The sequence below is a fragment of the Centroberyx gerrardi genome, chromosome 13 (genome assembly GCF_048128805.1).
Source record: "Centroberyx gerrardi isolate f3 chromosome 13, fCenGer3.hap1.cur.20231027, whole genome shotgun sequence".
Taxonomy (NCBI): domain Eukaryota; kingdom Metazoa; phylum Chordata; class Actinopteri; order Beryciformes; family Berycidae; genus Centroberyx; species Centroberyx gerrardi.
In genome coordinates this window covers 9,121,598-9,134,658 of record NC_136009.1, presented here as the reverse complement: position 1 = coordinate 9,134,658, position 13,061 = coordinate 9,121,598, and the positions used below count along the sequence as shown (strand labels likewise).

Here is a 13,061-nt window from a genome sequence, read left to right as displayed (position 1 = left end):
ATAGATAGATAGATAGATAGATAGATAGATAGATAGATAGATAGATAGATAGATAGATAGATAGATAGATTAAATAATGACATATTGACAAAATGACATATTGACCAAATGGCATTTTGACACAATGACTTGATGACATATTGGCATTATGACACATTGGTACATTATACTGCCATTATGGCATAATGTTATATTGGCATTATGACATATTGACCTAATGGCACTATGACATAATGGCATATTAGCATGATTATTGACCTAATAGTATGTTAACATGATGAGTTACTGGCACATGATATTGCCATTATGACATGATGGCATATTGATGTAATGACATTTGGCATTATGACACAGTATAAAGACATAATGACATAGTGCCATATAGGCATATTGACATTCTGTATGAACACAACAAATATGGCAACAAGTGTGGCATGGTGACTAACTAGCCAACATGTCATGTGTACTGACAGTTGCATTCACATGTAAAGATGCAGGTGGCACAAGCTGTCCCATAGAGAGGCATTATATTTTTCCACTGCTGCCTCCAGTGAGTGCAGGTTCATCCTAATGACACTGACCATGACAGACTAGTAGAACATGCACAAAAGTCTGCGTTGCCCCTACTTGCCTTGTTGGAGTAGCATTCCAGCTCGTTGCCCACTTAGACCCCAGGTAGTTGAAAGGTAAAGCACTGACTTGCTTCTGCATGTTTGTGCTGAACATTTACAGCCCAAGGAAAGTTGTGTTAGGGGTCAGTGCCCTCCACAAACCTAATCCACCTCCCCACTCTCCTTGCACTTGGGGAGGTGACTCAAGCAGAAGAGGGTAAAGCCAAGGTCAGTATTGTTAGTCACGAAACAACAATTAACCTACTTGGATTACATATCATGTGCAATCCAAAAGCTGTGTGTGTGTGTGTGTGTGTGTATGTGTGTGTGTGTGTGTGTGTGTGTTGGCGGGGTAGAGGTGTCGTGTGACACTGAATGTAGGCTATGTTTTTTAATGAAGTCAATTCAAAAGAAGCTTTCATTTTCCACTCCGCTCCCTCAGATATTAGGTTTGGAGGTTGAAATAAGCTTGTCATCTTTACTCTGAGCTTATCTGTTTGCCAGCAGAACTCAGCGGTCAGTGGAGTTCTTCAAACTGGCCTTATCGTATTCCTTTGCTTGTTTTTGTCAAAGCGTCTCAGCTTGTTGTGACATGTAACAGTTCAAAAAACTCCAACTGTGGATAAGACCAAGACGCTAGGAAGTCAGCCACAATTCTAAAAACAACCATGTTTCAACTTGTTGGGGCCCTGAAGACCTTGAAGGTAATATTATATATAAAAGTCAACAACACACATTTGCTCATTGGTACATTCTGCACAGGACTCTGGATTATTCTGTAACTGAAAAGCCATTTTATTAGCATCATAGAAATGCTCTATCTTTCATATCATTCTATTTTATTTATATCCTTTATTACCTTTTTTATTCTTAGTTCTTTGACCTACATGTCTATTCTTTGCTGCTGTATTGGCCCAATTTTCCCTCTGGCATCAATAAAGCTCATCTTACCTTATTACTTGTCTTACCTTATTATTGATCATAATTACACTTTTTCAATAAACGATAGCAGCAGCAATCAGTTATATCACCAGACTGCTAACATTTCCTTGAATAATATTCAAGGTCCTTTGAAGGTCTTGAGGCATTACATCATATGTAAGTCATCATCATATGTGAGTGGAGTTCTTAAAATTGATTCAAAAGCTGCATTGCTGTGTGTCAAGATGAAATGAATAAATGGTGTGAAATAAGCCAACATCAGTACCCCATCTAGAGAGCTGTATGTGTTCAGGTCATCGATAATGGGATGAAAATTAAGTTGATAACACATATAATAAATTAGCCCTGTGATATTTCTAATGCCATGCCTTCACATATATACAGGACAAAACCTAAATGGGAACCAGAACTCCTATTCATCTTAGACACAGGCGAAAGATAAAAGGAACCGGACACGATCCCGGAGCCCCGAAAATGACGACAACACTTGGGTGGGGTGTTTGTGATGGATGTGATGTCACTCACCTGCGCAGGGTCAGGAAGGAACACTGCTGGCCAGATCTGTCCACTCCACACTCACAGTACTCCAACTGGGTGCAGCATGCTTTAGTGTAGAGATTTACATGGATGGCAACAAATCCAAATCATTCTGAGACTAACATACACATACACATGCACCAACACACACACACACACACACACACACACACACACACACACAGTCAATACACATGACAGACAGGAGGCTCTCCTAAGCACAGGGTATAATTCACAAGCCATAACTACTAACAAAAAGGTGTACACAAAATATATATGCAGTGTTGAGGTCCATTAAGAAAAAGAACTAGCAGGCAAAATATGTCAAATTAAGCTTTGAGATTCACTTCTTTGAGTTGTTATTATTATGGAGTTGAGGATATAGTTAGTGGAGGTGGACTCCTCCTTAGCACGGCTGCTGCTGCTGGTGGCCTCCTCCACTTGGGTTCACCTCATGGGCTCAACCACCCCATCCATCTGTTTAGGGATGGTGGGCCGCTCCTGTTCGGCCTCAGCAGCAGCTGGAGCCTCGTGGCAGGTGTTGGCTGGATCAGCTTGTGTTACAAGGCGAGCTGCCTCTACATCTACACTCTGCACCTTTTTTTCGGTTGGGAGGAATGGTTAAATAAAGCAGAAACAGCAGCAACAAACTAATAAACTGTAAAAACATTTGTGTACAGCATTCTCATTCACAGCGTACAAATTCAAATGTAAAGTCTACAAACTAGTAACAATCTGGTTAACTTTGTGTGAAACGTACCTTGCAGCAACAGAAAAGCCACCTACACCACCAAGGATGATGTCGATGTTGATGTCGACACTGCTAAAGAGAAGCTGCTTATTCTATTGTGTATTGAGGTGACAATAATGAAGCTAATAGCGGAGATTTATTGTGCTATTTATATCAATGATGGACTGAATCAGCTTCTTTATTCTGGTCATTGGTTAAAGGGATGAATAATAAATAATTAATAAATTAATATAATCAATTGTATTTATCAATGAGTTAATAAATAATGGGGAACTTTCTAAAATGCAATGGCTGCCTGTGTGTACAGTGTGTGTGTGTGTGTCTGTGTGTGTGTGTGTGTGTGTGTGTGTGTGTGTGTGTGTGTGTGTATGTGCACATGCTTGAACTGTCTACGATATTATTCCTCTTACTTTGGCTCAAACTGATTCAGAAAGAAGTTCATTCGAAGCAGTGTGAAATTCACACACATGAAAATGTTCTTCACTGTAAGGAGATGAGAAAGGCTCTCACTGCTGCCATTAACTACAAGGCAGAAATACAACCAAGAGAGTCAGACACACTGATGTATTGATAATGTCTAAATAGACGATCTTTGGCGAGAACTTGCTGTCTCTTCCTCCTCTCTAGCACGGTTGCCAAGCAACAGGGCAGTGGGCGGGGAGAGCGGCCTGGGGGCGTGGCGGACTAATCCTCCTCCAAGGCCGAGAGGAGGAGGGACACGGGGCTGGACTTCTCAAACGCCGGCAGGGTATGAAACGCGTTGCAAGCCGTTGCAATATAAAAAATTGGTACCTGCTCGCCGGTTCACCGAGAGATATTCACGCAAACGCAACAAGCAGCGGGAGAAAATGTCCAACGCTAACTGGAAACCCTTTGTTTTCGGCGGTCTGGCTTCTGTTACGGCGGAATGCGGTGAGTGATGTGTCTTGTGTCTGTTAGCTAGGCCGGGGCGGATTAACGCTTTGACTCCTACATGTGATTCACCGTCTAATGCGTGATTATCCGCCGCTCTGTTTTGCAGGGACCTTCCCAATCGATTTAACCAAGACGCGGCTTCAAGTTCAAGGCCAGGTGGGCGACAGCAAATACCGAGAGATCCGCTACAGAGGCATGCTCCATGCTATGGCCAGGATATGCAGGGAGGAGGGGCTCAGAGCACTGTATTCAGGGTGAGTCTTTTGTATGTACAGTATGTGCGCGCGCATGTGTGCGTTTTAGACAGAGGCGTTAGAATCTAATACCTCCTTGTTTCTCTTTCACAGTATTGCCCCTGCCATGTTGCGTCAGGCATCCTATGGGACCATAAAGATTGGCACCTACCAAAGCTTCAAGCGGCTACTAGTTGACAGACCTGAGGGTGAGACCCAGTCACGCATGCTCACACAGTCTGGCTGTCCCATGCCCATACATCACTACATTGTTGTCACACACTGCAGAGCGCGTCATACTTCGAAAGCCACGCCCACCGTGGGGGAAAACAGACAAACCGGCAAAAGCGGCAATCGGGAGGAAATCTTAACAGATATGGACAGCCTGGTTTTTCCTGTTTTCGAGTAAACAAGTCTGTCAAAGAATTATTTCAGCACACTGCCTCAAACAGAGAGGAGAAGGTACACTGAAAAAATGAACTGGCCTCCATCAATGTCCTTTTTCAATAAAGCTGGATAAATGATCCCACACAGTGGCCAGAAGTGAAATACTTCGATATTTACCACTACTTAATTGAATCACCAGGTAAGATAATAAGTTGACTTTGAATAATTTCACTTAATATTTAAAAATTGGAAATACAGCTATGCTTTTCAGACTATAAGTTTGAGCGATGCTGACGTGACATTGGTTATTAAAGTGGATTGTTGTTAACTAACGTTATCTTATGTTAGCTAACAAGTCAGTGAGATTTCTCATTATTTTTGCACCCTGGACTGGCAGTCAATACAGAGCAAACTATCCTGAGACCCACACATGAACACAACTCAGATGGTGTATAGAGAGGGATTGGCTCAGTGATGTTAGCTTAGTAGCAACCTAATGTTAGGACAGCATGGTAGCTTTTAAACACATTTTAACATTCAGGTTATCTTACAAGAATATAACTAGATAATTACTGGTAAGTTACTGACCAGTGACAAAATACTGGCCACATTATAAGTGTACTTAGTCTCAGGGTCCCAAAGTTTCCCCCCTCTTCTACCATGTACCAGTCAGCGCCTCTCTCCGTACGGCCTAGATCCCCATTTTTCTTCTCAGCGGCTCCCTTGTTTTACTCGGGAGCCCAAAAAACTGAAATTCACATTTTTCAAGTTTGTTGGCTGTGAAGCCCACCACAGAACAGCTTTTAGGCATGTTTAATTTGGGCAATAATGACAATGACGCACATTAAGTCACACAAGGTGAATGGAAAGCGGCGCAGCGGTTTCCCCCATGATGGGCGTGGCCTTTTTTATGCACTGTCTCTATAGAGTGTGTGGGCTCTGTGAAACTGCTGGAGTTGGTGCCTGTGCGTCTTTCACATCCCCACCAGAGGCTTCTACAGTAACATTTACAAGCACATTCCTAACCCACCCGCCCCTCCTGAAGGTCACAGGGGAGGCGCAGACATGTGTGTGACCTACTTCAACGTGTCTCCTTTTTGCAGAGCGAGGGGTTCGTTGTAACTGTGTGTCTGCGCGTGTAATAAGACTCTTAATGGGAAACTGCAATAGTTTACAGCCCCATGCCTGGAACACAGCCTAGTTACAGTTACAGCATGCCTCCCACTCTTCTCCTCTTTCAGATGAGACACTGCTGACTAACGTGGCGTGTGGTGTTCTCTCCGGAGTCATCTCCTCCTCCATCGCCAACCCCACAGATGTGCTAAAGGTAGCTAATAACACACACACACACACACACACACACACATAAAGGTTGTGCTGGATCCCCCCTGTGTGTTGTCCTGATTTTTCTCAATCTGTGCAGTCGTGCCATCAATTATCCACCAGAGCAGTAGAGCTGGTTTGGTTTCATTTCTCAGAACCGCAACAAATGGCGCGCAGCCGCCCTCCGTGGAAAAACAGGGCAGTCTTCTTTCAGAGCACATTCAGACTTGTTCTGTTATAGATACAGCTGGAATAACTCAAGTGACCTTGGATTAAGACCATGTTTAATCTGGCACAATGCTATTTTTAAGACCTAGGGGAGTGCAGGGAGGGGGGGGGGGTGTTACTAGTCCCCTTCCAGATGCATCTGACAGCTATAAACTGTGGTTTTGGTAGAGCGCCTAGTGGAGTGAAAGGCATCATGGTGCTATCAAGCCACCACTTGTGGATTATTTATAGACTAAGCCCTCTGGGACTTAGTAAACGATACGGATGCATGAATATGATCCGTGTGTGTGCATTGCTTGTCTGTGCGCATAATGTTTTGGCTGGCCTTTTCTCACCATGCCCTATTAGGCATAACGACCTCCTCTCTTAAGTGTGTGTGTGTTAAGGGTTACTAGATGTGGCTGCAGGTTTAGAACATTGCGTTATGGTCACGGTGTGTTCTTGCTGCAGCCGCCAACTCATCACAGCCTCCTGGAGCCAGACAGCGAGCCGAGGCTGGTTTGTAAACAGCGGCCACTATGAAATGAAAAAAACAAAAGTCTAGCTCGGGGTGGCGAATTCCTGGAAAACAGGATGGGGAAAATACTTCAGGACAGTGTGCTCGCCAAAAATCCCAAACATTTTGCCTTTGCCCTCCAATACGCCCGTACTTGATTTTGTAACTTGGCTCGGTCAACTTTAAGCATTCCATACAGGCTGTGAGTGTGTGTATTGTCTCTGACTTCAAGTTCATGGACAACTACCCCTGTCTGCCCCTCCCAGATCCGCATGCAGGCTCAGGGAAGTGTGATCCAGGGCAGCATGATGGGCAACTTCATCAACATCTACCAGGAGGAGGGAACAAGAGGACTATGGAAGGTACACACACACCTTCAAAATGCTGTATTTTGATTGATTGGTTGATTTATTTTTATTATAGTGTCATACACCATACTGGTGCCCAGCCCACATGGGCTTACAAGACACTACATTATGAGTGAAACAAAGTGGTGAAACAAAAGGTACAATGCTGAAAACATGGACTGCATGTCCATCTACAATTCAATTTCAAATTACATTACAAACAATGAAGTTCAGTATCATAGTATCCAATATCTCACTCAGAATTCAAAATAAATAAGGATTCCTTCCTTCTTTCCCACGCCTTTAGAGATATATTGGGCAGTGTCAAAGTCATGGTTTCTAAACAGATATTCAAGTCTTTGACCTTCCTCCATCAGAAATAAATCACAATGAATTAGCTTATTGCACAACTTAATTCTCAAATCATTATATAGAGGGCAATAAAACAAAGTGAATTTCATTTTCAATCTCATTTAAGCCGCAGAGCGAACAAAGTCGCTCTTCCTCTGGAGTGTTTGTTGGATTTGTATCAATTAATCTTTCATACTCAAATTTTCAACTTGCAATCTCTCTCTCTCTCTCTCTGTCTCTCTCTCTCAGGGTGTCTCTCTAACGGCTCAGCGGGCGGCCATCGTGGTTGGGGTCGAGCTGCCGGTCTACGACATCACCAAGAAGCATCTGATCATGTCCGGTCACATGGGCGACACAGTCTACACACACTTCCTGTGAGTGACGCTGACACGAGACTTGTTTGGCGAATAACAGAGAGAACTGCAAAGCACAAATCCTAGCCACTAACTGCCATTACAAAAGAGGAAACTTTGCTAACACTCCTAGCTGCCCTACATGTGTAGTTCTTCATTTTTTATTTTTTCTTGCTGTTCACATTCAGCTTTGACAGCCAGGTACAGTATGTTTGTGCTTACTCAGCATGCCAAGCTCCAGCTGTCTAAAAATAGGCTGTAATTGCTGGATATCTGAGCAGACGTACAATAATGCCAAGCTTTGTATTTGAGCCAACAAATCCCCACTTGGCTGTGTGTATTTATAGAAGTAAACATTGTCATGGTCTTTAGACATTCCATCTGTACTTTGAGATATTTTCCGTTTGGACAAACACATACTCTGACCAAATGATTGACTGTCATTGCACACAATTAAAACGAATGATGGTACTTTATAAATAATAGTAAACACTGTAACTTAAGTCCTTAGCTGACAAAATGACAACACTTTTTTTAGACCGGATCATCTACATTTTTGAGATGGTGAATGAAGTTTATTTTCCAAAATAGATGTATAACATTTTGGAAATCAACTCTTCATATATAGACTCTCTTTCCTGGCTATATGTATTATTCAGCTGCATTCTTAACATTCATACTTGCTGGACATCATCTTTTTCCCAATCAACAACCTTGATTTTTCCCTTTGTTACTGTCCTGCTCACATCCACACCTGTGTTTGGATAGTTTAATACTGGAAACACATGGTGAGGTGATCATCATCCTAGATTTCGACTGAGTTTAGAGTTGAGCCAAAATCTTACTTTGAGAAATGGTTGCTTAGTAACACCTGCAACTGTGCAACATTTGAGTTCATTCAATTGGTATAACACAATAGTAATTCAACCTTTTCCAGGAAAAATCCTCTGCTGCACAGGAAGTGATGTGCTTTATGTTTCTGGCAGCTGCAACAGCGGTTTGTTTGGAATAAATAGAAGAAGAACTGGGTAGTCAGCATGAGCAGCTGAAGAGACAAAGAAAATAACACCACCTACAGGAACTTAAAGGAAAAAGATGTCACAGTACTGGACACACTGTTTGATTGACAGGTGATCTCTGGGAAGTGCAGTGCAGAAACACCACAGCAATGAGCGCTGAGCGCCAAAGATGTCAGATGTTATCACTTTGACCTGTGGCTTGTCGTCCCCCAGGTCCAGTTTTGTGTGCGGCCTGGCGGGTGCTCTGGCCTCCAACCCGGTGGATGTAGTCCGGACTCGCATGATGAACCAGAGAGGAGGGGCTCTGTACCAGGGAACACTGGACTGTCTGCTGCAGGTCAGTCTCAGCTCAACAGGACAACTTCAACATGTTATAGACAGCCTCTTCAGATGGGAGGTCCAGCAGGCACCGCTGTGAATTTTATCTCTGGTTCTATACTTGGGTAATAAAAGCAGTTTTGCAGAGGAGCAATGAACACCTATGCATCTAATTCTAATGTCAGACTTCCTTGAAAGTGTCAAAATGATTAGATTTTTAGTTTTGATAATCAGAGGTCTATTAGCATGAGGTACCAGTGTGTGTATGTTCGAGTCATTGCCTCTGGTGATAATAAATGTTTCATATCAAATAGTGATATTAAATGATTTGATCAACCCCTAAAGTTGCTGGTTTTCCCAGTCCCAGGTAAAACTTGTACTGCCCACAGCAGGCTTCAGGGTGATTATTAGAGGAATGGTTGTTTTTGTAAAGCGGGTTTTAACATGTTTGTTTTCTCTCCAGACGTGGCGCTCTGAGGGGTTCATGGCCCTCTACAAGGGCTTCTTCCCCAACTGGCTCCGCCTGGGACCATGGAACATCATTGTATCCTTTCCGCATCGTATTAGTGCACCAGTCTGTTTACACACATGATCTGCATTCATGTGATGTCTTTTGAGTTGGGGGCGGGGGGGGGAGTTGCCTGTGGAGAAAGTTGCATTTGGTGATGTAAGGTGTTGTGCATTCCAAGCCATGCTTCAGTTATGTAACTGGGTTAAACGCTGATGGCTACTGCCTCAGTACCCCATTGCCCCGGGCTAGGAAGAAACCAGGGGGCCCTTGAGGGGGGGTAAGAGGAGGAGGAGAGGGTTGGGGCAGAAATGGGAGCAGTGGAGAGTGAAGTGTGTGTGTGAAAGTCTAAGATCCTATTAAAGATGATGGAGAAGGGATTGGGGGGTGGGTAGGGGGGATGTTTGGCAGGTCATCATTGTGCTGCAACCAGGCCTGACCAGTGTAATGAGATTATTGACTTGTTGGGTTACAGCAGAGTAGGCTGAGGTAACAAGGAAACAGCTACAACGGGGCCTTTGAGCTACAAGTACAGAAAGAGCCAAAATTCCTCAGATTGTGCGTCACATCTCTCTCTCTATCTCGGTGCATGGAAATTTCCACTTCCCTCCTTTGTGGCCCTTTACTCCGTGTCCAGTTCTTCCTCACGTACGAACAGCTGAAGAAGATTGACGTCTGATGGGTAGAGCGAGGCGGAGAAGAAGAGGCGAGAACGAGGGAGCGCACCCTCAAAGAAGGGCAGGAAGGACCAAATGGCTGTATGGGTCCACGATGGAACCGCTGGATTGGGAACAGGGGGTCGATGTACCATATAGACCCATGTGTGTGGGGGGGTAACATGAGCGTTTGCCTGATTCCTGTATGGGCTACATGTCTCATTAAGCCTGCGGCAAGTGTGGAAGCCACTGTGATGGACACAAACACACACATACATACACACACACACACACACACACGTCTCCTGTTTCAGCTCATCCAAATGTCATCTTAAGTTTAAGCCATTAATTTAAATGCTCAGATTCATGTCACCTAATTTATTGACCAGTAACTAGGTGGGACGTCCAGGACGCAATAGCAGTCCAACACTGTGACTTGCCTTTGGATTGATTGAATGGCTTTGTATCTCTATTAATTGTTCTTTAATGGCGTTTTTTTGACTCAGCACCTGCTTTAAAAATGGCTATAATATTATAGGGGAAAACATATGAGGGGATTCAATCTTCTACACCTGTTCTGGATTCCAAATTGAGTGCCTTAGTTTGTGATACTGCCTGTCTATGCCCGAGTCGCATAAGGACTGTTGGAGAATCTCGGAGATCCGCTGACAATCGCAGTGATCATTCCCTTTTGAAAAGAGAAAACGTTTGTGCGCACAAGTCGACAAGCTTGGGCTAGGAATCCATCTGGTGTTTTTTTTCTTTTCTAGATTGCTAAATAGAAAAATGGGTGTACGAAAAGGTGAACGTATTTAATATCTCTGACTCTCCCTGGAGTATTTACCTTGAGTCAGAGCCTAGAATAAATTGCAGTGTACTATAATAGCAGGTATATAAACAGCTCGAAGACCAGAGTGCAGGTGCTGGCATAAGATACACACACACACACCCATATGTGGCAAGAGTAGCGGTCCCTCATGCCAGACTGTAAATATAACCTCGGGGCAACTGGGTCGGGACGGTGCTCCCTGGGCTCCTGTGTCTCATATGGTGTGTGTGTATCGCTGTAAGAACTTAATGACAAACACAGACGCATCTTAAGTAACAGTAAACACTCAGTGGCATATAAAGAGTGTTGTAACCCCCCCCCACACACACACACACACTAGGGTCAGACTGCTGGGTGTCCAAGGTCTGTCTTGAACACTGGAGATCTGTTCATTTGGAGAAGTTTATTGGTCAAAGGCACTAAAAGCTTTACCTACTGCGGCACCTGATCCACTATTTACTTTCTAAGGTATATAAGAGAATTCTGAGGTTGCTTTCTACGCACTGTATTTGCACGAGGTATGCTATCCGTGAGCTGTGTTTTCTTGCACTGTAAAGACTGGATATGTCGCTGGCTGTCGTGTGTGTGTGTGAGCCGTTACTAGTGCCAAAGTCTGTATGCCGTTGCGACATTGTCATGCTGATGTAAATGCTGCTTCGGTTCTGTACATTTGAAATAAAACAGAATAAGTCTACTGGTGTTTTTGCCTTGCAGTTCCTTGTTCATCCACAGAGCGGCGCTGTGTAGCCACACTTGCGAGCCGGGACTCGACCCAGTTGGAAATCAATGGGGTGTTTATCGGCCTCCTCCTCTGTCTCCTTTACATTCCCAGCCCCAACTACTTTTGGGCCCACAAATGTAGCACAGGCTTGTTTCTGAGGGAGCCTCGGTCTCTCTCAAACACACATGTTCACGCAGCATCCCGCAAACAACGACTTATGAATTATTCAGAGGAATCTAAGATGTAATTGTTCTTTTATTTCTGTGGGTAAATTCCCAGTTTTCCCTCATCAGAGCTGTTTTGAGGAGATGATGGGAGCTCGAGGGAGTGCAGTGGGAACGATCGCGGTGAACTCCAGTCTCTGTGTGGGTGTGTGTGTGTGTGTGTGTGCCTTGTTCTTTTATTTAGGGAGCGTTACCATGGGACTTATTAGTTGTGTGAGAACTGTTATTGTTGTATCTGCTTCATCTAAGCCACCATGAGTTGCATTCCCACGTTGTTGCGGGTGTGACAAGCTTGCTGCATTGAATATCTGAACTCCAAACAATGCCAGACGGAGGAGACGAGGGTCTGTCTACTGTGTCTGGTCTGTATTCTGTCTAAAACACTGCAGTCACATTGACCTAAAAGGACACTGTTGCCTTTGCAAGTCCAGTTGACATCTATGTCGAATCGAGACACTAAAGCATCCCATAATGTCCATGGCTTGAGTTGGACACACAGCAGTGGGCTCATTCAGAATAAGGAGGGGGGGAGGGGGGGGGGGGGGGGGGGTTCTTCAAGGCTGGACCAGGACCTGGCATCTATAGGTTGCCACTATAGCCTGGCCTCACTTCCCTGGCACAGTCCTTTACAAGCTGTACAAGCATGGCCACAGGGGATTCCAGCAGTCACAGACACGCTGCATTGTGGGTATTATTTGCTGCCTGGCCCAAGGGTGCGGGGAGCTGGCTCTATTGTGTTCCAGGGATCAGAGCGAGTGCATGTGTCGGAGGGATAAGGCTCTGCTCTCTATTCCAAACGGTCCCCCCCTTTCTCTCCTTTTTGTCTCGTTCAGCCATTTCTCAGATGAAAACACTGGATGCGGCAACACAAGGAAGGATAAATGGCCGAACGGATGGAAATGTGGACAAGGAGACAAATCTATCATAGTCTGTTGATCCATTTGGAGCAAGAGTGTACCTCAGGGCTGAATAACACTGACAAAAAAAAGTCCCAGTCCTATTTGCCATTTCTTTTTGCTGAATATTACAATTCAGATATGACCTGAAATACAAGTGGACAGTTTTTCTTGACATAATTTCTTTTTCGGCTTTGAAGGATGTTCAAAACCGCTGGGTGCTTAGTTGGAATAAAATGAATGGCTTTCCCCCCCAAAACGCAACTTTGTTTGTAGGCCGGGGATTCTGCATAACGTCAGAATGGTTTGCTTAGGAAGCTGTTTGAAACGTCTTCCCCTCTGAGAGAAAAGTGCAGCCTCTTGCAATTTGGAAATTGCACTAGCAGTCAATATCGTTTTGCTAAATTGTACAGCTA

At 44.2% G+C, this 13,061-nt stretch overlaps 1 protein-coding gene across 1 annotated transcript; it reads left to right on the top strand.

The window, feature by feature from the left end:
- Positions 1-3,574: 3,574 nt before the first annotated feature.
- LOC139926783 (kidney mitochondrial carrier protein 1) lies at positions 3,575-11,498 on the top strand. Its single transcript, XM_071918603.2, has 9 exons — positions 3,575-3,753; positions 3,863-4,010; positions 4,104-4,198; positions 5,618-5,703; positions 6,690-6,785; positions 7,371-7,495; positions 8,707-8,830; positions 9,275-9,355; positions 9,957-11,498. The coding sequence occupies exons 1-9, from the start codon at positions 3,690-3,692 to the stop codon at positions 9,996-9,998; spliced, it is 861 nt and encodes a 286-aa protein (XP_071774704.1). The 5' UTR covers positions 3,575-3,689; the 3' UTR covers positions 9,999-11,498.
- Positions 11,499-13,061: the final 1,563 nt, after the last annotated feature.